Source organism: Octodon degus, unplaced genomic scaffold (genome assembly GCF_000260255.1).
Source record: "Octodon degus isolate 3935 unplaced genomic scaffold, OctDeg1.0 scaffold00093, whole genome shotgun sequence".
NCBI lineage: Eukaryota > Metazoa > Chordata > Mammalia > Rodentia > Octodontidae > Octodon > Octodon degus.
This window is the reverse complement of record NW_004524669.1, coordinates 4,125,464-4,151,327: the sequence shown is the minus strand read 5'-3', so window position 1 is coordinate 4,151,327 and position 25,864 is coordinate 4,125,464. Positions and strand designations below refer to the sequence as shown.

At 52.1% G+C, this 25,864-nt stretch overlaps 1 protein-coding gene and 1 long non-coding RNA gene across 4 annotated transcripts in view; one reads left to right on the top strand and one right to left on the bottom strand.

Moving 5' to 3' along the window:
• Positions 1-4,545: 4,545 nt before the first annotated feature.
• On the bottom strand, positions 4,546-19,472 carry Acvrl1 (activin A receptor like type 1). 3 transcript variants are annotated; one of them, XM_004637838.2, is made up of 10 exons: positions 19,213-19,472; positions 13,687-13,755; positions 12,940-13,179; positions 12,543-12,754; positions 12,230-12,329; positions 11,770-11,916; positions 11,216-11,491; positions 10,284-10,481; positions 7,395-7,525; positions 4,546-5,975 (listed from the first exon to the last, which is right to left on the bottom strand). In XM_004637838.2, the coding sequence occupies exons 2-10, from the start codon at positions 13,748-13,750 to the stop codon at positions 5,841-5,843; spliced, it is 1,503 nt and encodes a 500-aa protein (XP_004637895.1). In that variant the 5' UTR covers positions 13,751-13,755; positions 19,213-19,472; the 3' UTR covers positions 4,546-5,840. The 3 variants fall into 3 exon arrangements, with proteins under 3 accessions (XP_004637895.1, XP_023578677.1, XP_023578678.1); XM_023722909.1 differs by lacking the exon at positions 19,213-19,472 and adding an exon at positions 15,385-15,631; XM_023722910.1 differs by lacking the exon at positions 19,213-19,472 and adding an exon at positions 15,317-15,365.
• Positions 19,473-21,214: 1,742 nt separating this feature from the next.
• LOC111812011 overlaps positions 21,215-25,864 on the top strand; it is a 5,163-nt gene continuing 513 nt past the window's right edge. The window contains exons 1-2 of the long non-coding RNA XR_002822471.1: positions 21,215-21,326; positions 24,127-24,299. This is a non-coding gene — a long non-coding RNA (uncharacterized LOC111812011). The remainder of the gene's footprint in view (positions 21,327-24,126; positions 24,300-25,864) is intronic.

Sequence of the window (25,864 nt, the reverse complement as noted above, 5' to 3'; positions counted from 1 at the left end):
AAAAAAAAGAATCTAGCCGAAAGTCTCCAAGTAGTTTATTGCTGTTGCTTTCATCCATTTATTGCGGTATTGAGGATCGAATCCAGAGCCTCCCCAGTGAGTTACATCCTTAGCTTTTTTTTTTTTTTTTTTTTAAGTTTGAGGCAGGGTCTTACTAAGTTACTACATTCTCCTAGGCTGGCCTTGAATTTGTGATCCTCCTGCCTCAGCTTCCCAGAATACTGGGGTTACAGGCATGCACCACTACACAGGGCTTCTGTTCCACTTCTGCACGCTTGTTTTATTAAGGAATCGCATCTCTGGGGAAGAAGGAAAATAAATGATCAAATGTGAACCTCTCCCCATATGATGGCAACTTGAGGTAAGGCCTCCTCACCCACCTGGTGGCAGGTTGTCTTAACTGCAGGCTGAGCACAGTCCATCTGAGTTTATGACTCCAAACCCTGGCAGTAGGGCATGCTTTGAAAACTTGTTTGCTCTGTTTATTTTCCTAAACATCCTTCCCACTTTTTCTCCCGAAGGATTAAAGATTCCAAATTAGTAGAGTCAGTCAAAAAGTAATGAAATTTTCCATTAATAGACCTCAGACTTAAATCATGGAAAATGCACTAATTACAGACTTAGATCCAGGCCTCTGGGACGAGAGAGAGGGAGGGAGTGAGGAAGGTCCTGGATGCAACCTGTGCTGGACCGTCCTTCCTTCCTGTGCCACTGCCCTTTCCCTGGGCCTGGGGCTTCCTGCCGCTGGGCTCCCATCCCGGCCTAGGTTGAACGAGGCTCATGTCGAAAGCTGTGTAAGTCTGCAACCTAAATTCCTGGAAACTCCAAAATAGGGCCCAGAATGGACATAGGGGGCATTTTTTCTGTTGAGTTCTGGGAAGCAGTTTGGAGGGTGGTGCCAGGAGAAGGGAGAAGGGTAGAAAGACAGACAAAATGTCCATTATACCCAAGCCCGTCAGTTTCCTTTTTACATCTCTTTATCAGTATTTGTGACTGAGCTTCTTATCAACAGGAAACGCCTGCTTGACGGGATGAGGCAGGTCCAGCAGGACCAGGAATTGTGGGTAGTGTGTGGAGGGTGGGTATCCTGGCCGAATGGCCTTGGAAATCCCAGGAGCCAAGCTCTTTGCCCTGGCATCTGGTGAATCCTTCGATGCAGAGAGGAGAAAGTAAAAACCTTCTCTCCACAAAGATGCGACACTGGCCTCAAGGCCAGAAGGCCTGTCTTAGGGAGCTCTAAAAGGCCCTAGCTCTGGCCCTTTGTGACCAAGGACAGGTAACCAAACAACTCTTGTATAAAGCAAGGAGAATTGTCTTTGTCCCTCATCTTCATCAAAGCCCCTCTTTCTTAGGTGAGGAGAGGCCAAGTACCTGCCAAGATCACACACAACTTGGTAATAGTCATCCCGACTGACCCTTCTGCGTTATCTCTGTGCCCTCAGTCTGGTGCCTGTGTCAGGCATGCACGTGGGCACAACTGGGCACTTTGCAAAGGCTGCTATTTGAAGGAAAAGAAGAGGGGTACAGCATGACTGCCCTCTTTCTATTCTCAGGTGCTTTACAAATATTGATCATCAAACAAAGATCCTAATTGCTCAGATGTGTCCCCTAGGACAGTGGCAGATAGAAAATCAGTTTTCCTAGGAGGCAAAGATCAAATCTGAGTGCTGAAAATAAATACTCATAAGGAGTATTTTGGCCAAGCAAGGCTTTCTGGGTGGCTGAGAAGCACAGGTCTATGTATCTAGATGTCTTTCTTCAAACTGGCGTTCCAGTAGGAGAGGCAAGAAAGGAGATGAGCTACCTGGCTTCCCACCACTTCCCCCCTGCCCAAGGGTTGCTCTCAAGCAATTAGACTGCTTTTAGTGATGGTGGCGACAGAGATTTCAGTATGTCTCCTGCCCTGCTGTGTCTTCCTGGACAACCCCACTCTCTCCCTTCTCGACATTTGCTCCTGCAGCTGGGGATGTAGGTCATTAAGAGTGGGTGGGTGAGAAAGAACAGAAAAGAGACTCATCCAGACATGACACCCCGCAGGGCAGCAGTGACAACACTTGAACCTGAAAACTGCCTGAAAATAGACTGTGTCTATGACATTATGTAAATCATATGCAAAGTCAAGAAGCCCTCTGTCTCTATTTCTAGCAAATGAATGTGGCCCTGGTGGAAGCAGCTCTTTCCAAGAGTCGCCCACCCAGTGCGATGATCACGCTGCTAGCATCAGTCCCAGCCCTGGGATACTGGACTTGGGCTATGCACCCCACTCCCCACCCCCGGGGTGAACCTTGCAGATGGGAGCACTTTGCTGGTTTCAGACTGTTGATTCTCACACCAGGGAGGATAGAAGGAAGCACAGCATCCTCCTGGAAGGCTAGTTTGAGGCAGGACCCAGGGAAGATGGTGCCTGGGAGGGTGGAGAGGACTGTCCTTGAGGGCCCAGGTACCATGAGGCCTCTGCTGGGGGGTGGGGGGGATTCAGCATTGAGATTTATTTTATTTTTATTTTATTATTTTAGTACATGTTTGCAGTACATGGTTTACATTCACCTTGGGGAGTGGCAGCATGCACAAAGCACAGCTTGTTCCTTTCCTTAATCCCCTTCCCATGCAAATATCAAGTTTTATGCTGCCAGGGCCACCTTCCCCCTATTTAGGCAGGTACAGCACCCGTCACCCTCCAGGGGTACCTGGCCAAGCAGAATTTTCTCTCCTAGGAAAGTCGGCAGAGCCTGGGGTTGCCCAGGAAATTAGGGAAAGCTGCCAAGAAGCAAAGGGGGCGGCAGGTTTTCTTCCTTCAGCGGCAGGCAGGTTCCGCGGGGCTCCCTACCGAGGAGGGTCTCAGGCACAGGGCCTTTCCAAGGACTCTGCTGACCTGGTAGAGCAACGGCCTATTCTGCTTTCCCAGATCCTGCCCAGCCCTCGCAGAACCCGGGCTCTGCAATCTTTCCACTGCCTTCTCCCGGCTCTCCAACCAGAGCGTGTGGCTATCAGGAGGACCAGGTTGATAGGCAAAGGGGGGCGGAAGAGGCTGCCTTGGTGAGATGCTAGAAACCCCCTATTTATACCCTCCAAGGCTGGTCTAAGAATCTTCTGGAAGACGCTGGCTGTTGCGGGGGTACCCACGACCCCAGTGCGGAAGGCCGCAGGTATAGTCGACCTGGAGCAGCAGGGGGTCAGCAAAGTCTTCCCTGGTAGCAGGAATTGGTGCGTCTGATGCAAAGGCACGGATTTTCTAGGTTTGGGTGTCCCCTGACAAGGCCGTTTCCCAGCTTTTTTCAGTAACTGCCTCCCCCTTGTCCTGTCACGCCCACAGCTGTAGGCGGTGCAGTGGGAGAGGAATGAGGTGCTTCCTGAGCCTAAGGTGGGTCCCTTGCCGGTGTGCACCGACTCCTGTTTGGGGTGGGGGTGGGGGGTTGAGGAAGCAGGGCCCGATCTGCCTCTGAGTATGAACTCAGAAAGCTTCTTGCTAGTTGTGGTTTTGGGGGCACAGTCCCTGCAGACCCGAAGCCCAACAGGACTCACACCGGCAGCCGGCGAGTTGGACCGCTGCGGCTGTCCGCAGCCTGCTGGGTGGGAGGCGGCCGGGAGGAAGGCGCGGCTGAGCAGCCAGCAGAGGGCGACGTGGCGGGCGCGGTGGTCTGGCTGCTCCCAGTCTGGGATCGAACCAAGATATGAGCCCGCGCTGGGGTGACCGCAGCGCAGGGGCGTGCACTTGGGACCCTCTGCTGACCCGCCCCTCCCCTTCCCTCAGGACCGCTGCCAGCCGACTGACTACTACTGCAGAGGCGGGGGCTTGGAACGACTCCGCAGGAGCTCAGGGTTCAACCTTGACTTATTGAGGACCCAGTACGTGTTAGGCACAGGCCAAATGCTCCCACAAACAATATATCCGGGTAAGAACAGTATAATTTCCATCCTGAAAGCCTCCTATGGTGGCACAGAAGCGTCTGCAGACTGCTGTCCTCAGTGGCTTCCCTCCACCCTCCCCTGTCACTCCTCCTCCTTCTCCATTTAGGGATTTTTCAGTCTTTGGGAAGCTGCTACCTTGGATTTCTCCCTGCAGTCTCAGAACCGCTTTGCTCCCAAATCCAACGGAGATAGAAATCCTTCCGGCAGGAACCCTGATTCCTGATGGGGTGGATTCTAGCGCTCAGAGAAACTGCCAACTGTCCTAATGATCCTGTAACTCAACTGCTACGTGTTGCTTTCCGTTTTCACCCAGTTTCGCTTCCTGGTTCTCCTCCGGGCTTGCACAATGCTGGGAGACAAGCCTGGGAACATGCTGAGACCGGGCAGTGGAAGACACACCACAGGTCGGCCTGCGGAGGCTGTGTGTATAGGAGGGGGCAGGAGCTTTCTTCTCTGCCCTCAAGGGCTGGAGGCTAGTGGGCTGCTTCCACCCAAGCTTAGGGCTGACCTTGTCCTTAGCCTGAGCCCTGCCCCTGTCCCCCAAGTGCTTCCTCCAACCCACCTCCCTCCAGCCCACCAAACACCCTACCAGGGGCCATGGTTTCCTGTCGGTACATGGACAAATACCCTGGACACAGCTAAACACTAGATTTTTTTTTGTGTGTTTTTCTTGGGTTACAATGAGACACTCTCTGGGGTTTGACCAAGGTTGTGGGTCAGGGTCAATGAGAATCAGAAATCTGGGCACTGTAGGTTTCTTGGCTGGAGCTGAGTTTCTTTAGTGCCTTGGAGATTCCAGGGGAAGTGACCTCCAGCCCCAGCAGGCCCAAGACTGGGTGAGCCAAGGATGGCCCCTGGAACAGCTTAAGGCAAGATCTAGAGCATACAGGATTAGACTAGGAGTCACTTCCAACCTCCTGGACTCTGACACAGTTCTTTTCAGATCTCATCTTGAGGCACATTGCTAGGGGCCAGGGTATAGGAATAGGTGAAACTGGTAAACTTAGGTCACACAGGCTGACCTTCAAAGCAAAACAGAACTGGAAAGGTCTCAAAGGATGTCAGGTCCAAATCCTGCAGTGTGTCAATGAAAAGACAAACATTCTGAGATGGAAGAAAATCCCACTGTGGTGGTAGGGAGCAAGTACAGAGCAAGGATCAGAGCCCAGGTCTCCTCACTCACTCCAGCTTACCCTTCCATGTGTAGTCTGACACCCTTTCAATTATTCTGAAAGTTCCAGCCCTACCCTTATGACCTGTCACCTCTCCACACACCCTCAGCAGGACTTCAAGGGTGTTAATGGCCCAGCAAGGCAGCCAGGTTGCTGCAGGAACTAGAGGTTAGCAGAGTCAGGCTCCAGCTCTTCTAGGCTGCTGCCATTTGGCTAGCTGGGGTCTTATTGGGGAGATAGAATGCTGACATATAAGGCCATGGAGAGGGTCCCTGGGTACCTAAGGCTTGTCCCAGAGGCTGAAGCCCAGCAGGGCAGCTTCTGCTGAGGGTTGGGTGAGGCCCTTTGCCATACTGGCAGTCCTAGCCAGGCAGTGGGGTTGACCAAGGACAGGGAAAAGTGCAGGCCCAGGTCCAGGCCTAAACTAGGATTCTCTAGTTTGCCCCTCTCCCTGGCTCTGAAGCTTCTTTTGCATCCTGCCTTGGAAGTAGTAGGGGGTACAGCCTACTGGCATGGAGGTGGGGAGAAAGCCAGGCGTCAGGGAGCCGGCTACTTTGAGCAGGCCAGACAGCAAGGAGATCAGATTTCACCCCAGCTGTATTTTTGGCTGGATGAGTTGGGGGCCCAGCTGGGCCAGCACAGCTGCCCAAAAGGGGGGCACCCCTGCCCCAACACACACATACCCACTACCTTTACCCAGATGGGCCACCATGCCCTGCTGCCTCACCCTGCAGGCAGAGGGAGTCCAGTGGTCCTGGGCTAGTGAACAACTTTGGGCTTCTCTGAGCCTTGGATGAGCTTCTGTAGGGTCTTCTTGATGCGAAGCGCAGTGAGGCGGGCGGAGGGGTTAGGGTACCAGCACTCCTGCATCATCTGAGCCAGACCTGAGAGAACCTGTGGATTGCAAGAGGGGCAGGGGAGAGGAAGCATGGACATGAAGCTGGGAAGAAAAGAGACAGTGAGAGAGGACAGGAAGAAGAGGGTGAGAGTGTTGCACAGTGGACAAGAAGAGAGGCAAACAGTGAGGGGAGAATGGAGGGAACCAGGAAAGGAAGAGGAGAGGAAGGCAAATGGAAGAGGAAAAGAGTGGAGTGAGAAAGAGGGTAGGGGAAGGCAGAAAGCATGCTCAAGACATGCTCAGCCAAGACTCTAAGCAAGAAACACAGCAGGGACCCTCTGACTTTTCACAAGGCAAGGTGGAAAGTTCTGAAAATGTCAGATTGACCAAAGGATCCTAAGGAGGTGGAATCCACAGGCCAGGGCATTCTGAATCTACCCAAGAAGCCAGGGCCTCAGACACAAGTTCTAGGGCTGAGAAATCCCAGCCATGAGCCCGCACCCTGTGCCATTCCATCCCCAGCCTCAACTCATCAGCAGCATCAGGGCCCCTGGACAAACAGCACCTGTGGAACCTTACCCCACCCTTCCTCCTCCAGGACCCACTGCAAAAGGGAGATCTGTAAATCTTCAGGTTCCTGTCACTATCTGCAGCTGGAAACCCCAGTACATGAAGCAGTGACTCCCAGTCCTTGCAACAACCAGGGCTGGACCCAGTGGATGGTGAAAGCAGGGGGAGGGGGCACTGCCCCAAAAATGCATGTGTCCAGGATGAAGCCCACCCCAGAAAGCTCAGTGGTCTTGGAATGAGCTAACCTACCTCCTCTAGTTCCTGAGAGTAAGGGTATGTATATATGCAGAGGAATGCATCTATGTGGCTTTTTATGTATATCCATTGTGAGCAAATGTGTATGTGTTTATGTATACATATGTGCATATATTTAGTAATTCCTTCCATAAGTATTTATTGAGCATGTATTGCTTGCCAGGTACTATGAAAAGTAATGGACATAAGACTGAGCAAAAGACTTATGCTTTTTGTCCTCATGGGGCTAACAGTCTGGCATATTTGTGATGTGTATGTGTTTAAGAGTGTGTTTAGTAGTATATTCATGCCTGTATGAGTATGTTTTTATGAAAGTATGTAGAACTTTTTGAAAGCAAAAGACAAATGATAGCCAAGACTCTTAAGCAAGAATACAGCAGGGACCCTCTGACTTTTCACAAGGCAAGGTAGACGGTTCTGAAAATGTCAGATTGACCAAAGGATCCTAAGGAGGTGGAATCCACAGGCCAGGGCATCCTGAATTTACCTGAGAAGCAAAGGCCTACAAGTTCTAGGGCTTGAGTTCAATCCCCAGTACCACAAAAAAACAAAACAAAAACAAGTTCTAGGACTGAGAAATCCCAGCCGTGAGCCCCCACCCCATGCCATCCCATCCCCAGCCTCAACCCCAGCTCCAACAGAAGCCTCACCGGGTCTACAGCCAGCCGGTTGGGGATGGTGGGAGTCTGCTGGTCAACACACACCACTTTCTTCATGTCCTCGAAGCTGGGGTCATTGGGCACCAAGTCATAGAAGGGTGGCCTGTAGTCCTCCACAATACCTGGACATTGAGAGGGGATGAGACAATCACTTGGGAACCAAGGAGACCACCTGTCACCCAAAGGACAGCTTTGCCCAGCCTTTCTGACATAAGGGTCAGAAAGTTAGTTGTCTGGGAATGCTGCCTGTGAGAAGGATATCACAATAAATATATGTATTACTATTAGTAATTTCTACCTTTGTTTTACACTTTCCATGAGCCAGTTACTATGCTATCAACCTATGCAGTGTCCTGTTAGGCCTTACAACAACGCTGTGAAATGGATACTATTATTACCTTCCTGCTAGAGACCCAGAAACTGATGCTCAGAGAAGCTGAGCCCAAGATTACACAGCCAGTCTGGCAAAGTCAAGTCTCCAACCTATGCCGCTGGATTCCTACGCTAGGTCTCCTTCCAGTCTTTCCCCAGCTGACTTCTCCCCAGGATCAGGTACTCCTTCCTGTCTCTGACCATCACTGATGCCCCATAATATGTAATCTTCACCAAACGCTTGCTACATGCTAACCACTGTCCTAAAGGTTCTGCATCAAATTCCAAACCGCCAAAAGGCCAAAAGGGGTATGCAATACTCTTAGCTTATAAGCCAAGAAATTATGGCAAATGAGTTTAAGAAATTTGTCCAAGATCAACAGGCAGTACATGAGAGTTAGGATTTTTTATTTTTATTTATTTATTTATTTATTTTGCGGAACTAGGGATTGAACTCAGGCCCTTGCGCTTGCCATGCGAGTTAGGATTTAAGCCTAAAAGTCCAATACCAAAGCCCTGCTCCCAAGCTCCATGCTCTACTTAAGGGAGAGCAGCTAATTAATTGAGGAGGACTGTAGTAAGAACAAGAAGACACCTCTTCAAAGGGGAGAGAACTTTTACCCTGGCCCACATAGCACCCACCAGGGAAGGCCCCGACCTCCGCTGATGGTCACAGCCAGCAGCCCTCCACCCTGTCCCATGTCCTCCCAAATGTGAGTCCTTAGGAGTGTTCTGAAAACTCTGCCTGGGGAGCTGCCGCAGCCTCATGCCCATCCTGCTCCCCAGCCCTAGGCTGGGGACTGTGGCCACACAGGCCACAACCTCGGTGAAGCCTTCGCCAGCTGCTGTCCCTATGGCAGGCTTCCAAGCCGCCCCTGCGCAGCTCGTCCCTAATCAGTGCTGCGCAGAGGCTTGAGCGTGTCTAATGAGCCTTTAATCAGTGCCGGGGCTGACACCAGATTACAGTGTTTATAATGCGCTTCGAATCTGTGTGGGGTGACAGAGCTTCCCCCTCAGCCCAGCAGCCTCCCTCCCAGCCCTTCCTTTTCAGCCTTCAGCTTTGTCCCAGAGGCTGTGGCTGTGTCTTTGTGCCCTGTCCTACAGTTCCAGCCTCCTCTAGCCCACTTGGGCTGTCCAGGCCCAGGATTGGGAGCTGCTGGGGAGTGTCCCCAAGGACTGGTGACACCCAGATCTCTGTGCTCAGCGCATGGTCAGTGAAGGCAAATGGAGTCTGGCAAGAGGCTGGCAACTGGTAGGTGCTCAAGAATAAAAGCATTCCTGTTATGAAGGAGCAAGGCTCCAGTCAAGTCCTAAAGATTGTCCTCAACCTGCCAGGACTACTGGCAGCTCCTGGCCGAGGACAGCCTCCACAAAGGCTAGCAATGTTCCCACACTGCAGACAACCTGTCATCTTATTTATTTATTTTATTTTAGGGAAGGGTCTACAGGATGTTCAGGGTCTCACTACTAGATCGGACTCATAGTGATCCACCTGTTTACAGCCTCCCAAGAGCTGGGATTATAGGCATGCATCACCATGCCTGGTCTTGATTACCACCTCAGCACACCCCAGGGGTGGGCCCAGCACAGCAGGCCCAGGGATTGAACACCCGGCCCCTGTGCCTGCTTGCAGGCACTTTAATCCACTAAGCTATTTGGCTGGCCACAACCTGTCATCTTCTGTCTACCCCAAGCCTGGACATCACTGGCCTGGAGCAGGTGCCTCCACTTGCTCCTAGTCCCCCCAAATCAGAGTTCTCTGTGGTAACACACAGTCATAATGAGACCACTGCAAGCAAGCAGGGTGGCAGTGACAGCCTGCGGCAGTGATAGCCTGCATTTTTGTGGATAAAGAAATGAAGGACCACAGAGGTTCAAGTGTCATAGTCATAAAGATCCCTGACCCCAGACTCCAACTGCCTGGTTTTGGACCCCGAGGCGCTTCTAGCCTGCCACTATTCTGCACCTCAGCCTCATCTACAAAATGGGGATAATACTACGGCAGGCACACATTCTATTATAACAGTAATGACCATGAATACTGAGTGCTAGATGTTGTTCCAAATATTTCACTTCTCAACAAACAGAAGCTATTTTTACTCTCATTTCACAAATGAGGAAACTGAAACAGAGAGGCTGCATGGTCTTTCCACTGCCACAGCGAAAGCTGGACCTGAGCCCAGGCAATCTGATGCCAAGCCCAGGCCTTAACCACTAAGCAGTACCACCTCCTTGTCAATGCAGGAGACTTCAATATAATAAGTATACAGTCGATAGCATGGCATATGTTTAATCCCAGTAACTGTTAGCTGTTAATAATATTTCACAGTCAGACTGACAGCCCAGAGGAACCCTCAAAGGTCACTCAGCTGAGCCAGGTGGCGAGTGGCCGTGAAGGGATGCCAGGAGGTCTAGTTCCAAATCCCTCAGGCCATGGGCACCAGCCACAGCAGAAAGTCCCACCTCCACCTGCCTCACCCCACCCCACAGGACGCAGTGGGTCCTCACCATTGACAATGGTCCGCCGAGTGATCTCCCACAGCACCAGGCCAAAGGCCCAGATGTCTGTCCACTTGTAGGACTCGAAGCAGTCGGTGCGGATCTGCTCATCCAGCACCTCGGGTGCCATGTACCGCTTGGTGCCCACTCTTGGGTTGTTGCCGATGTCCAGGTAATCGCTACCCTGGGAGTGCATCACAGCCAGGCCTGTGGGTACGAGGCCTGTCACTCCTGCCACCACCCTGGCCCACACCAGGGCTGCCTCGGGTGGGGATGGACAGTGATGTGAGGGACAGGGGAGCAGGCAAAGGGAGACCTGCCCTGAGATGACCTGGAAGACAGTGGCCAGAGGGAAACCAGCTGCCCCAGTCACCCTTCACCCTTCCCAGGAACCCAGCAGGATGTGAATAGGCAAGGCAGGCTTCTTATGCCCATTTCACAGAGCAGAACCTGGAGGCCCAGGAAGGGCAACCGTGAAGCCATAATGAGAACCCAGGTTTCTGGTTCTCTATCCATTTCTCCCAGCTCCAGTGTGGATGGTAGAAGAAATCTGGGCTTGCAAAGGGTGTTAAAAGTACCTTGGGGGGCTGGTGAGATGGCTCAGTGGTCTAAAGCATCTACTTAGAACAAGCTTAGCAAAGCACAGGGACCACAGTTCAATACCCCAGCACCACATGCCAGCCAGCCCCGCCCCCTGGTGGGCTGAGCTGGCCACACACACACACACACACACAAATAAATTAAAAAAAAAATTAAAAAAAAAAAGTACCTTGGGTTCTTTCAGGAGTGAAATGAAGCAAAACACTTTTCCAGGTTTTTAAAGCACTACTATGACCACCCACTCCCATGGAAAACAGGTAGAGAGGCACAGTGCAAAAACCACGCCCACCTGCAAAGGACCCACCCCGCCCACCTGTGCACCTCACCCCTGCACAGCTCACCCAAGTCTGCGATGCAACATTGAAGGTTGCTCTTCACCAGCACGTTGCGGCTCTTGAGGTCGCGGTGGGCAATGGCCGGCTTGCCCTGAGTACCAAAGATCTCCATGTGCAGGTGTGCCAGGCCGCATGCTGCAGACACAGCTAGCTTGAGGGCCAACTGGGGCTCCAGCGTCTGCCTCTGCAGGAAGTCATAGAGGGAGCCGTGCTCATGGTAGTGCGTGATGAGCCACAGCTGTGTGCTCGAGTTGCGGGAGGTCATATCTGAGGCGATGAAGCCTGTGTGAAGAGGGGGCAGGATGGCTCAGCCAAGGGGCTGGGGAGGAAGAAAGCTGGACTGGCTAGGGCGGGGGCAGGGAGCGCACTAGGTCAGGGTAAAGGTGGGACTTGAGACAAGGTTGATTGGATTTACGATTTAGGTCAGAAACTGGAGCTGGAGTCAGGTGGGCTGGGAGTCCTTCAGGAGTAGGGCGATGTCCAGAGGCCCGTGGACCATGACCCAGGGATGGGGGGATAGGAGTCCCAGACCCATCACTGACTGTGTTTGTCTCCCTTGCCTAGGATGTTGTCGTGTCGGAGCAACACTGTATTGTAGATCTCCGTCTCCCGGAACCAAGACTGCTCATCCCTCGAGGAGAAGATCTTGATAGCCACACTCTCACCATGCCACAAGCCCTGCCACACTTCGCCATAGCGGCCCTTTCCTGATCCAGTGGCCAGCAAGGAAGGCAAGGGTTATACATGGGGCACAGAGAGCCCTGGAAGAGCTGCCTCCACCCATCTTGATGCTATGCAGACCTGAATTTATGGGTAACTTAATCCAGACCCAAACCGAGCTAGCGACCACCCCCACTCCTGCAGAAGGACCGCATCCCAGTCAGTTCCGGGCCCTGAGAATTCCCATTCTGACCCAGGCCCAACTCCATGGGTGTCCCTGGAAGCCAAGAGCCCCCTCATCCTGATCCAGGTTTGTGGGAGCCCTCAGCCCCCCCCCTCTTGGGCTCACCTACTACTCACCCACACATTCCACCAGGGTGACCTGCCGTGCCACTGTCCTTTGCACCAGGAAGGGGAGCCCTGAACCACTGCCTGTGGTGCAGTTGCTGTCCAGGAATTCCTGAGGGTACCAAGAAGCCCCTGAGAGGCTGCCCCACCAGCTGTGGCCCCATTCTTTGTCCACATCAGGGTCTGTCCTGCTGCTTTGTCTCAATGTGTTCCCTCCCCACCCCCAGCTCCTAGCCAGCTATGATCTCTGGGTGACTCCCTCTGATTCTGTGGCTCCTGTATTCCCTCCCTCAGCCCTCAGTTCCAAATCCCTCCAGACCCGTACCCCCAACATGCTGTCCCTCTGCTCGGGTGATTTCAGGATGAGGCTGGACTCGCCCAGGTCACTGTACAGGCCTCGCTGCTTCTCCCGCCTTCGCCGGATATGCCACAGGCCCAGGGCACCCAAGGCCACCAGCACTAGCAAGGCCAGCACAGGGCCCAGGATCAGAGGCAGATGGCTATCTACTTTTGGCTGCTCTGGAGGAGTCTGGGTGGCTGGAGGAGGAGTATACTGAGTCTCAGCTTCCACCAGGCCAGCTTCCCTGCCCTTGGATCAGACCATTCTGCCAGTCAGATCCCAGCATGCTGGTCCCCCATGCCTGCCCCTCACCCCATAGAGCACAAAAGAAAAGCAAGGTAGGGTGGGGTCTGAGAAGATGGAGAGGGGCTGCTGGACCTACTCTCCAGCCACAGGGATACATTGTGGTTGCAGAAGGATTGGTGGCAGCAGAAATGGTTCACAAACTCAGTGGGACGCCCCCTGCAGAGCTCTTCGTTCCGACTCGCACAGCCCTGGAACTGCTGGCGGTGACCTTCCTCATCCACAAACACCACTGCTGTGCACCAGAGCCCCTGGCAGGTGGTCCCCTTGCAGTGTGGGTTCCGACACGTGCAGTTCACCAGGTACTCCACAGGGTTTCCTGGGAGACACAGCAGAGGCTCAGCCCGGCGGGAGGTAAGCTTGACCCTCACTTCTGCCCCACTGACCGCTCCCTGCCATCCCTCAAACAAGCCCTTTGGGTCCTGGCCTTCTACGTCCAGCCCTGATCTCCTTTCCTCAGAGCCTTACTAGTCAGGGCAGAGGAGACTGACAGGAAATCTTCTGCCCCCATCCACCCCCAGCCCCAGGTCCAACCTACTGTTCAGGCCCGAGTGCTTTCTCAGGCTTTCCCTGCCAACATTCCCACTCCCTCCACCCCACCTATAAGCCAGTTGTGGTTCCCACCCTAGAGTGTGTCAGGGCACTGGCCTGAAGATTGGTATCCAAAGGACAAACAGCGAAGGATGGGGTGGCTGAGCCTAACTGAGCCCTCTTAGAGCCTGACTTCAGTCCAGCTCCCATCTCCTGTCGCTAACACTTCAGATTTGGTCCTGCAGGAGGGGACCTGGGCTGAGCCCATGCCTCCCGCTGTTCTCTGCATACTCACCCTGGGTCAGACCCAAGGCCATCAGCAGCATCAGAAGGCCCCTTTTGGGGTGGGCCAAGGTCATCGTCCCTGGAGAGGAGAGGCGAGGTAAGTTCTGCAAGATGTGACAGCTGCTGATCACAACTTGTTCCTACCAGGAGGAAATCACTAGGAGTTTTTTATTGGTGAGGGGAGGCAGGGAGGCCACCTCTCTGCTCCTGTGTCTGGCTTCGGGGCGGGGCCTGCAAGGGAAGTCCTGATTCACTTCCCTATGGAAACCATCCTGTTAGGGGTGAGGGTGGCAAGCCATGTGTGAGTGACAGGGGCCTGAGGCAAGGCGACTCTGTGCCCCTCTGCTGAGTTCTGACTGGAGGTGGGCTGGGAGGGCCAAAACTGGAGTACCAGCGGGCTCTTCAGCAGTGCCGTAAGTCCTCTGCCTCCTGCTCAACCTCTTGCAACCTCCACCCCTGCCCACCCCTTTCCCAGTGCCCTCCCCACCCCCCAGCCCTGGCTGCCTCAAACATAAACAGGCTCCTGTCTTCACTTCCTGCCATTCAGGGTCCTGCCAAACCGGGAACAGGAATCAAGATTGTTTAGATTGAAGTCTGGATAGAACAGGCAGCAGTCACGCAAAGGAGAGACTTAAGGGCAGACTGTGAGGGGAGGTGAGGGTGGGAGACAGCTGCAGGGCCTGAAGGAGCCACCTGGGCTGAGACACACAGGACAGAGTCCTGGGACATCACAGAATTTGACTCCTGACTTTAGAGATGGGATGGGACTAAGGCTCACACCCGGGAGGGAGCTTGCCCAGGGCCAGATATGTGTTGACTCCTAGTCCAGTGTTGTAAGTGTACAAAGTGTGAACAGTGCTGGGTCCTGCCAGGTGTCAGGGAGCCCTTCTGCTATCTCACTTGAGAAATAGGGGCCTCTCAGAGCTGTTCTCTGGCCCCCTTCTCCCTCACTGCTGTTCAGGGAAAGGGCCAGGGGAGGGCTGTGGGTGTGGGAGAGGAAGTGAAACACTTAGACACTGAATGTTTGACCTCCCATGGCTGGCAGAGTGGGACTTTGCCAGAAGTTTGATGGACAGGGTTAAGGGGAGTTAATTCTCATCTACCATAGTCTCCAACCAACTAGAGCTCAGAAGCTGCCCCTCCTTCATTTCTCAAAGCTTTAGAAAAAGTCAGTAGCTGGCAGTGTGGGTCAGCCGTACAGTGCATACCTAGCATGTGAGGCCCAGCCCCGGGACCTCTTCCCCTAAAGAGAGGAGGAGGATGGTGATCAGACAGCCATGAGGACTTTGTGAATGGCTGAGAGCTTGCAGGTGTGTGTCTGGGATTGGCGCCTCAGCTAGGGTGGCTAATACGAGTTTGAGAATGGCCATTGGCTTGATAAAGTGAGGCTGATAGGGTTGGGTATGTGGCTGCATGAACCGCAGATGTCCTGCTGTGTAAGAATGATGCCAGATGACCACCTGAGATACTGGCACTGTGAGGACCAGGTGGCTGGGGGTGGGGTGGGGGGCTTCACGGGCCTCTGCCTCATGGCCGCTCTGGCCTTCCTGCTGGGCTTCCTCTGCCCTAGAGGCCCAGGCTGGGGGAGGAAACAGAGCCCTGGGCTGCTGCTGCTGCTGTGTCCCCAGCCTCTGCCTGATCTTCTGCCTCTGGTCTCTCCTGGTAGCCACTGAGGACTCGGGCAAGCACTCTGAGTGAGGGCTGGCACCTGGATAAAGAGAGAACCCCAGGTGAACTGAATGTGGTGGTCTTCACCTCCCTGGATGGTGGCTAAGAAGAGGGTACAGGCAGGAAGGAAAAAGGCTGACGTGAAGGATGAAAGGTGGCAGCCTTCTAGGGTCTTCTGCTGAGCTTCTGAGCTTCCACTTGTCTGTGTCTCCCATCCACCCACACCCCTCTGTCACACAGAGTCCTCTGCAGTGGGTTAGAAATGCACATCCTTTGGTCTCACCGTCACTTCAGATTCTTACTCAATCTACCTGGGACCAGCAAGGAACATGCATTCTTCAGGGAATTCTGATACATCTCTGTGGGCACCACACTTTGAGAACTGCGTCCTCCACACAGTTATGACTAAGTCCTGTACTTCTGCCTTGCTGGGCAGGGCCCTGCTGGTGAGAACAGGCCACATAGGGAAGGGACCCTCACTCCCATTGCCACAGGAGACCTGGTGACACTGAAGCAAGGATGGACACGAGGACTTTGTTCTAGATATCGGCAGGGTAGGGAAGAGCTGGCAGGATTTATAAAACTCACTTCTGACCTAATAATCCTGGGAAGACTGGGACTGTCGAATTCCCAATGGAGCCTTTGTGAGATTGATATAGAAGGGGTCCTGGCTCAACACCATCACTCAGAAATTTGACTGTAGCAATGCCTGGGCCTAGCAGTATCTTTTTGCTTCTAAGCCAAACTTCGAGAAAGATCTCCTGCAGAAAAAAGCATCAGGGGTGTTGGCCAGAAATAACAAATGTTAAAACTAGTTTCAAACATTAGCTTAGCACTGTGAAATAATAACAGTAGTTTGTCTGCTCCTTGTACTAATTAGGGTGCATCTCACTTACTCCTCACAACAGTCCAGTGAGGAATCCAGGGCTTGGGATGGTGAGTTTCTTGTCCAGAGGCAGTAAGTCTGCCTTGGTAAGTTTAAGTTGCTGATAAGAAATCCTCTTTGTCCTTGTTATTCTTCCAGTTGTTTGGAGTTAGGTGAGTCCTCCAAGGAGAAAAAAATTGTATAGGTTTTCAGAAGACATTAACAGCCCATTGCTGCTGTCGCCAATAGGTTTCCTACTCTGGTTTACTTGTAAGTGTCGATACCCAGAGACATGCAGTAGGCTTAGTCAGTGTTTGGGCCTCAGGTGGGGGAAGCCATGGTGGGGACGCACCTGGGAGGTGGCTGTTGATTTTTTTCTCCCTATCACACCTGAGGGACTGATTAAACCTGTTCCTGTCAGCAGCAGGGCTCAGCCCAGCAGTGCCTGTTACAAGGAAGGGAAAGCATTATGTCGAATGCAACCATCCTTTTTTTTTCTTCTTCTTCTTTTCCTCCTTTTTTTGGACCCCAGATTGAGCCTAGGGCCTCTTGCATTCTAAGTGAGTACCCTACTGCTGAGCTGTATCCTCAGCCCAAACATAACCATTTGCCTTGCATACACTTCATGAAGTCATGCTCCAGCAGCACCAGGCCAAGCTGTTCACCTGGAGTTGCCTTTACGATTCAGTCCCACCAGGTTATTAGCCCTTTACAACCATGTATTGCAGCAGAACAAGTCTGGACATTAGAGTCACCGGCAGAAGATGGAGACAGCACAGCACAGTTCTTCCTTGTCTGAGGGGAAGGTGTTCCAAGGCCCCCAGTGGGTAGCTGAAACTGTGGATCATAGCAAATCCTATGCACACTATGATCTTTTTCCTACACATCCACACCTATAATAAAGTTGCTTATACCTATTTTAGTTTAATTTAAACCAAATTATTTAGTTTAAAATTAGGCAGGGCAAAATCGGACATGGTGGTACATGCCTATAATCCCAGCACTTGGGAGACTGAGGCAGGAGGATGGTTGCGAGTTTGAAGCCAGACTGGGTTACAAAGTGAGCTCAAAGCCAGCCTCAACTACATAGTGAGAACCTGTCTCGAAAGTAAGTAAATAAATAAGGCAGAATAAATAGATTACCAATAAATAGTAACACATCATAACAATTATACTGTAATAAAAACTTTTACTTTCATCTTTTTTTTTTTTTTGATGGCTAGCTTAGCCTACCCTGAGGGGGACACTGGCGCAGCATGCGGTGCTGGGGATCGAAGCACAGTCCCTGCATGCTTGCCTGAACTTGCCTATAAAGGCGCTTTAGACCACTGAGCTATCTCACTGGCTCATCTTTTATTTAAAGGAGAAACTGTACAGCTTCTCCATCAAAATCAACAGCTTCACTACTCTTGCCCTTTGGGGGAATTATGAAGTAAAATAATGGGTATGTGAGCACCAGCCTGGCAAAATCTCTGCAGCCAATCTGATTAGTAAGATAGCAGACTACTGGGTAGGGCAGCTTCTCCAGCATAGACCCTGGACAAATGACACTTGGTGTCCAGGAGGGATGGAATGCAGCCGTGCAAGATTTCACCACGCAAATCAGGACCAGTGCACAATTTAAAACTTGCAATTTTTTTATTTCTGGACATTACTTTTGCTTTCACTTTGTTGAATCCCCAAAGTGCTTTATCACTGCACTATATCTCCCTTGTTGTTTTATTTTGAGATAGGTAAGTTACTCAGCCTGGCTTTGAATTTGTGATCTTCCTGCCTCGGCCTCCTGAGTGGCTGGAATTAGGAGCCTGTGCCATCGTGCCTGACTCTCCACTTATGATTTCAACACCACAGCTGACTGCAGATAACAGATAACCCCAAAAAGCAAAACTGCAGATAAGCAAGAAGCCAATAAGGGGAAGGACTGCTGCATAACATGAGATCAAGGCCTGAGCTCTGGATCATGTAGCTCTGGGTTCAAGTCTTGCCTCTATGATTTAGAGCTATGCAACTGGGGCAAGTCACTTAACTTCCTGTACTTAGACTTCTCCTTATATGTAAAGTGAGAAGAATAGCAGTGTTTACTTCATAGCTATAATGTAGTAGAAATTATTTAGTAGAGTACTAATTAATACACAGTAAGCACTTACATGTTACCACAGCCCCAATCATGCTATTTACATCACCTGATGAGCTTTGGACAAGTTATTCAGATCTCAACTTGTTTTCTGTCTTATAGGATGAGCATGTAACCCCTCTGCTGCTCAGTGGTGACCAAGATTACTTGAGAAAAATACCTAAGTGTCTACATAATAAGCGCTCAAAAAATAGTAGCCATTTTAAATTAACAACTCAGTGACAAAGAAGACAGGTTAGGGGACAGGTACGAGGACACGTGGATCGATGAGAGATCCCAACTCAGCCAGGTGCTGCCCCAGACAGGGAGGGCTACTACTGCCCACTCAGGGCCTATACTTGAGGAAGAAAAGAGGGGCTGGGCAGCCAGCCCAGAGATCTCAGGGCTTCAGGGCCCAGGGCAGACTGAGAAACTGGGGTCCCAGCCCAGGGAGTGCCTGGGACCCGCTTTGGCATGAGGATTAGGCAACTGTCCCGGCTTGGGGCGAGGCTGGTGGGATGGAGTTGGTGTCAGCTTTGCTAGGCAAGCGCTGCAGGGCTAGCCTGGGAAAGGTCAGCCCCAAGGGACGTTCAACAGCGCTCAAGTGGACACCCACTCCCAATCCAGCCCAGTAGTGAGAATGCGTCTGCCCATTTAGGAATTCAGGTAAGAGAGAAAAGTTAAAGATTTCTGATTCCCAGTCAAGACTCCAGGTTCAGAAAGGGGACTGGGCAGATGGATCTGTACAGGGAAGATAGCTGGTGCTCCTGAGTAGCTGGGAGTGGCCCTGTGGCCACCTCTCAGATTCACCCAAAAGAAGGGCCCAGTGGGGCGGGGGTCACGTGGCCCTGCCCGGTCCCGCCGGATCCGGCCCGCAGCCCTCGACTCACCTTTGGGTCCGCAGACAGGACCCGAGTCACACGACGAGCGCTGGGCCGGGGACAGGGAGGGGGCCGGGGGCCAGGCGCGGCCCCGGACGGGGCTGGAGCTGGGGAGGGGCTCGCTCGAAGCTGCAGGCGCGGCGGCCTCCCGGGACTGGAAAGGGGGCTGGAGCAAAAATGTTTCTTATTCCAGCGTCTTCCTGCCTGGCTCGGCTCCACCACTCCCTCCTAATAAACTGTTTCCTATTGCCCAGCGCGCCGACGGGCTGCCTGTTGGCCCGCAGGACCGGGCCCCTCGCGCCGCTCCCGGTCTCCAGGCCACCCGGCTCGGAGTCCTGACCCCGCCCCAGCTCCCTCCACCGCCTCCCTTGGGCCTTGAACTCGGGTCCCGGGCCTGAGCCGTAAAGGCCACAGCCGAGACTGGATGTGTGTATGGGGCGCCGTCTGGCGGCTAGGGTGGGGGGCACCGAGGGAACTGTAGGGCGAGGGACGTCACCTGTCCTTAACCCGCCTTCAACCCGGGTTCTCAGTCTAAGAGGCTTAGCGCAGCAGTGAGTGGCTGGCGGGGTCCAGATAGATTTTGGCTCCGCCCTCTGGGACTCTGCTGCGGGCTTAAATCCTTTTGTCTCCTCCCTCCTGTCCCCACACCCACTGTCCCCTCCCCATCAGTGCCCAGTACAGGGGTATAGAGGCCCACATTGGGAGGGGGGCTCTGGGCCAGTGGTGAATACCAGCTCCGGGCTCTTGATGAGGGTGCTCTGGCCTCCAAGGCAGCCAGGATGGTGAAGATGCTGGGAGCTGCTGGGACTGTCCCCCTTCCTGGAAGACTTGGGGCCCAACTACTGGAGCCTCAGAAGCGAGGAAACCGAGCTGAGAGGCATAAAGATCTTCCTCCCCACGCTGGAGGCAGACCTGCTTGCCCTGTTGACCCCAGGCACTGTGAGCCTCCCAGTCTGCACACGCTCTGAAATCAACCTACCTACTGGGAAACCAGGTTGCTTGTGTGACCTGAGGCAAGGGACACATTAGCACCTTCATCTCTTTTGAGCAGAACGTGCAATGATCCTAGGGCTATGAGAGAGGGCGTGACATCTATATCAGTTTATAGTAAGGTTCCCCTGACAGAGCCTGACCAGGAGTAGGCATTCCCGCCATGAAGGAGTCTGTGAATTAAGCTAATATGTGAGAAACCTGGGGATGGCGTGACCTTAGAGCTCGCTGAAGGCCTCCAGGGTGTCTTCCACTAACAAGGAGATTCTGCAAGGTGGGTTTCCCACTCCACCAGCCCTTCTGCAGGAATAGAAGGTGGGGGTCAACAGCCAGAGGCTCATACAGCATCGGCTTTGGTTGTTGATAACTTGCTTCCTCTGCTGAAATCCCTGTTGTGAGCCTAGTGAAGTTTTACAAGCTTGCCACACCCAAATTTCAGTGTCCCCAAGCCAATAGGAAGTACTATGGGATTACGGTATCTGTCCTTTAAGATTATGGCAGCCACTTTGGCACTGCATTAGCAGCAGAACTAGGAATGTAGCTTTGTGGCCACATCATTCACAACCACCTTCCCCCTGCGCTGCTATGGCTTCTGGCCAACCCTTTCTTCCCCCAACCTATGGATCTCTGTGGAAGTAAGAGCTATGGTTCAGGACCCTGTGGGACCTCCACCATCTGAGTTCCAGTCCTGCCCCCTCAAGGAAGCAGATAAAAGAAATCATTGAGGAGATCAAGATCTGAGAGATGGTGGGTGTGGGAGACAGTCTGGGCAGGGTTCATGAAGGAAATAATAATAGAGTAGGTTTTGTGATGAAGAACCAGTGGCAGATGGCACTGGAATCTCCCCAGCCTTCCACGGCACTGAGCCCTCTGGATCCTGAGTGGTACTTTGGGGGCTCTTGCAACCCCCTTGCCTCCCACAGCACACAAGGAACCTGGGGAAAGTCTCAGAGGAGGGACACAGACTTGGAGAAAGCACTGGAGCCACAGGCCAATGAGGACATGGAAAAGGAATTACAGACTGTGTCCAAGTCTACAGGAATTAACTGCTCAGAGGGACCAGCTGTTCTCTGTACTCAATGAAGACAGAACAAGAGGAAACAGGCCCAAAAGACGCTCTGATCAAGATTTAGGTATGCAGGGGCTGGGGATATAGCTCAGTGGGGGGGCTGGGGATATAGCTCAGTGGTCTAAGCGCCTGCCTGGCAAATTCAAGGACCTGGGTTTGATCCCCAGTACTGCATGCTGTACTGGATGCATAGTGAGACCCTGTACCAAATAAATAAATAAATAGATTATTAAAAAAAAAAAAAAAAAAGAGGGGCCGGAGAAATAACTCAGTAGAATAAGCGCTTGCCTGGCAAGTGCAAGGGCCTGAGTTCAATTCCCGGTTCCGCAAAAAAAAAAAAAAAAAAAAAAAAAAAAAAAAAAAAAAAAAAAAAAGATTTAGGTATGCAGAGGGATTTCCCAGCACTGCCTGAAACAGAGGCCTGGAACTTGTGGGGCTATTTGTGGCAGATGCCGCAGGGCAATGGACTCCTTGACCTTTCAGGATTAGCTACGAGTAAAATTCAAGCATCACGGTAGCCCAGTGCAGAGCCTGCTTCGTGGGTATGTGGCCTATGCAGACATTCAGGCCTCCATACTTGGTTTAATGCTCTTTGGTTGCCATCTTGACATTCTTTATACTATTTTAAATGATTTTTAAAGAACAATGAACTCAGAACTTTCGTTTTTGTACTAGGTTGCATAAATAATGTAGCAGTTCTGTACAAGAGGAATAGAAAGAAAAGCAAAAGAGGGACATTAGCAGAGGGTGAGCTGGGCTTTGCTCCACTTAAATTGCAGAATAGAGGGCTGAGGATGTAGCTCAGTGGTAGAGCACTTACCTACTATATGCAAGACCCAGCATTCAATGGCCAGCACCAAAAAAGGAAAAAAGAAGGGAGAAATGTAGAATGGGAAAATTAGATTAGACAGCCTATGAGTTTGTTCAACACTCCAGACACAAATCCAGTAGAACAGAGTACTCTAGGAGGACCAGTTAGGGCTCTCCTTTTAGGGAGAAGTGGGAGAGATACCACTGGCCTATTTATTAAAAACCCAAGAGAGATTTTTACAGCAGCTATATGAATGGAGTCTAAGTTATGCCCAGAGGAAGAGGGAGAGGAAATGACCCTGTAGGTGTCCTTCAGCTCTCGGGTTGGGGGGCATGGTAGTATTCTGAAAGGAACAGCAAGCAGGGAGTGAGTTCTAGGTTCCAGGCCTGGATCACTTCTTTGTGCCTCCCTTTGCTCCTTTGTATGCTGAGGGATTTAGGCCAGAGAATCCTGCAGGCTCCTCCCAGCCTTCTGTGCTATTCTTTGGCTCTAAGGTTCAGGAAGCTACTTGTCCCAGGTTCTCTTATTGTAACTCAGGCCAGAAAGCAGTTTTACTGGTACCTAGTTTGGGGAGGGTGGAGAAGTCAGAACTTCTCAGGAAGTGGCTGGCGGACACCAGCAAGATCCCAGAGCTGGAGTGGCCAAGCCTTGTTCCTCTTTCTCCCAGCTCTTCCCCATGGCCTCTAGATGGGGTTGTCTACTTCCTGCTCACCGCTCAGCAATCAGGATGACCCATCTCAGGATGGAGCCTGCTGAGGGAAGAAGGGCCCATCAGGGCGGAGGAGACTGGAGTTTAGCAGGTGCCGGGAGAGGCCACAGGAGGTGGTGGGCATGAAGCCCATCTCCTCTTGCCAGTGCAGCAGACTCTAGATTGCCCTTCTCCTGCTCTTCTTGGAGCCCTCAACTGGCTCCACCAGGCTGGCCTGGCTGCTGAGGGGCAGAAGGGGACATCGGGCAGAATGCACGCTGTGAGTGAGAACACTTGCCAGTCAGCCTCGGTTTCCATACCTGTAGGAAGGGTTGAGAACTCCTTCTCTGCCACATTCTGAAACTAACAGCAGAGTACAGGAGCAGGTCCTCTACTGCTGTGAAGCTAACACCAGATGTCTGGTTCGCAGGGAGGGAGAAGGCCACGCTGTGGAACAGGAGAAGGAGCATTGAACTGGGAGTCAGCAGACCAAAGCCAGGAGTGGCAGCAGCATGGCTCCTGTTTCATCTGTTCAAAGACAAGTAAGAATGGTTGCCTCCTCCAGTGGTTACACGAGGGACTGTTACACAGACGAATACAGACAGAGTCGCTGGAGGGGGCTGTAATGTAGAAGGCAGCCATTTTGAAAAAGTTAAGGGCCTGGGGAGATGGCTCAGTGGTCTAAAGCACCTACTTAGAACAAGCTTGGCAAAGCACAGGGACTGCGGTTCAATCCCCCAGCACCACACGCCAGCCAGGGCCGCCCCCTGGTGGGCTGAGCTGGCCACACACACACACACACACACACACACATAAATAAATAAAAGAAAGTTTATAACGAGAAACAAGTATACCCATCCCCAGACCCTCTTGCTGGAGACACCCTTCTTTCACAGTTTCAGCTATGTATTTGTTTTGTGACATTTGCTTCAGATTCAATCGTGTGCGTGACTGTCTTTATGTCTTAAAACTTAAGGCATTATTCAAAATCTTCAGGATTTAGGTCTTTTTGATGCTCTAACTCTAATTATTATTATATGATTTTTATTGTATATATTTTTTCTTTCTTTCTTTCTTTTTTTTTTTTTTTAGACAGGATCTCACTAAGCAGTTTAGGCTGGCCTTAAGCTTATTTTGTTGCCCAGGCTGCTCTCAAACTTGTAACAATCCTCCTGCTTCAGCCTTCTGAATGTGGGATTACAGGTATGTGCCACCATGCCCACCTGGCTTACATTTATTTATTTTGTTTTGTTTTTTCTGGGTACCAAGAATTGAACTCACTACCTCTGGCTTGCCAGGCAGGTGCTGTGCGGCTTAGTTTACATTTAAATAATAGAGCCAAATCTTTTGTTCCTCTTCTGTTAGTCCCAGATAGGATCTCCTGGATCTTCACTGAGTAAGGAGAGTGGCACCAGCCCCCTTCCCTGGAGCTGCAATCCTGATGCACAAAAGGGAGCTATGTCAATTCACTGAGTGAGTGACCTCGGTTTGGGGCTGTTCAGGTGGAATAGGTCACTATGGATGCCTCTAGGACTGTGGTGAGTGTTTTGGATGATGCTAGTCTTTTTTTTTTTTTTTTTTTTTAGGTACCAGGAATTGAACTCAGGACCTTGCGCTTGCCAGGCAAGCACTTATTCTACTGAGCTATCTCCCCAGCCTGGTACTAGTCTTCCTAGAAGCATTTAGACATTTCCCCACTCTAATAAGAAGCCAGGTCTAGGTGAAGAAAGGCAGGAGATGAACTGGCAAGAGAGAGATGAACTGGCAAGAGACTCAGGGGAGGTGGGGCCGGGAGATGGCTCAGTGGAACAAGCACTTCCCTGAGCCTGAGTTCAATCCCCGGTTCTGCCAAAAAAAAAAAAGAATCAGGAGACTGGGGGAGGTGGTGCTGCCTGGGAAGTCTGAGGCAAAGGCCCCCACTGGGTAGGAAACCATCTCCAGGATTTGAGGGTAGGTAACAGCTCCTGCTCAGAGAGAGATTGTTTGAAGAAGGGGCTGAGTGGCTGGGCAAGGCCAGAGGCCAGGCGGGATTTCCTTCAGCTCCAGCCCTCCAGTGGGTGGGACCGGATTGACCACGCTGCACACAGGAATCTGCCTTTGTTTCCAGCCAGAGGGGAAATGCCATAAATCCTGCCCCTTTCCCGCCCCTCCTGCATCTGAGCCCAGGCTCTGCCCTTCCCAGGACCAGAGGGCTTGGGCTGAGGGCCTTTGGAAAGTTTTTGTCTCCAGAGTCCCCAAATCCACAGACTTATGTCCCTTGTGCTCCCAAAGAAGGGCCCTTGCACAGATGTAGGGAACGGGGACCAAGAGAGTACCAAGGCTGGTCTGGACTGAATAGGCACGAAGGGGATCAGGTCAGGCCTGCTCCACTCTCTCCTTCCCGCAGAGGGGCCAGGGCTCTCAGTGGCCAAGAAAGTTAGGAGGCCTGAAGACAGGGCTTAAGGGCAAGACCTGAGTCCCTCAGCACCCCCAACTCTTGCTCCTGAGGGTCAGACAGACTCTGGAAGGCCACCACAGTCACACTAGCATTGTGTGGAGATGGGCACATGGTGTTGGGGAAAGGAAGGATGGGAGAGGAGAGTGAAGAGGAGGGCAAGCAGTAGGGGATCCTGTGTGCTTTGTGCACCTGTGTGACTAGATGTGTTTGTGTACCTGTGTGACTAGATGTGTCCCCATCCACTGGTGTGCATGGCCCCTCTGCAGACAAGTCAGACTGTGCATCCTGCGGTTGTGAGGCTGCAGGTCCCCACAAGTCCTAGCTGATGCATATCTGCATGTGACATTTGCCTGTGTGACTATGGTTGAAGTTTCATAGCTTGTCTATCTGGAGCAGGAGTGAGCAGGGTCAGGGGCTGGTGAGGGAGGGCCAAGTCTTGTCCTTAAGTCTCCCCCTCGCCTGGATGTCTTCCTTAGCAGCGGATACCCATGGTCTCTCTGAAGGCAAGCAGATAAGCGAGAAGATCCAGACCTATATAGGAGTCCTGGGTGGATAGGTTCCCTGGTGTGGCAGAGATCTGACAGGTGAAAGGTCCTAAGTGGTCAGGCCAGGGAAGAGACTGGAGGGATGGGGCTGGGGAGATAGTTCAGTGGCAGAAGCACTGTC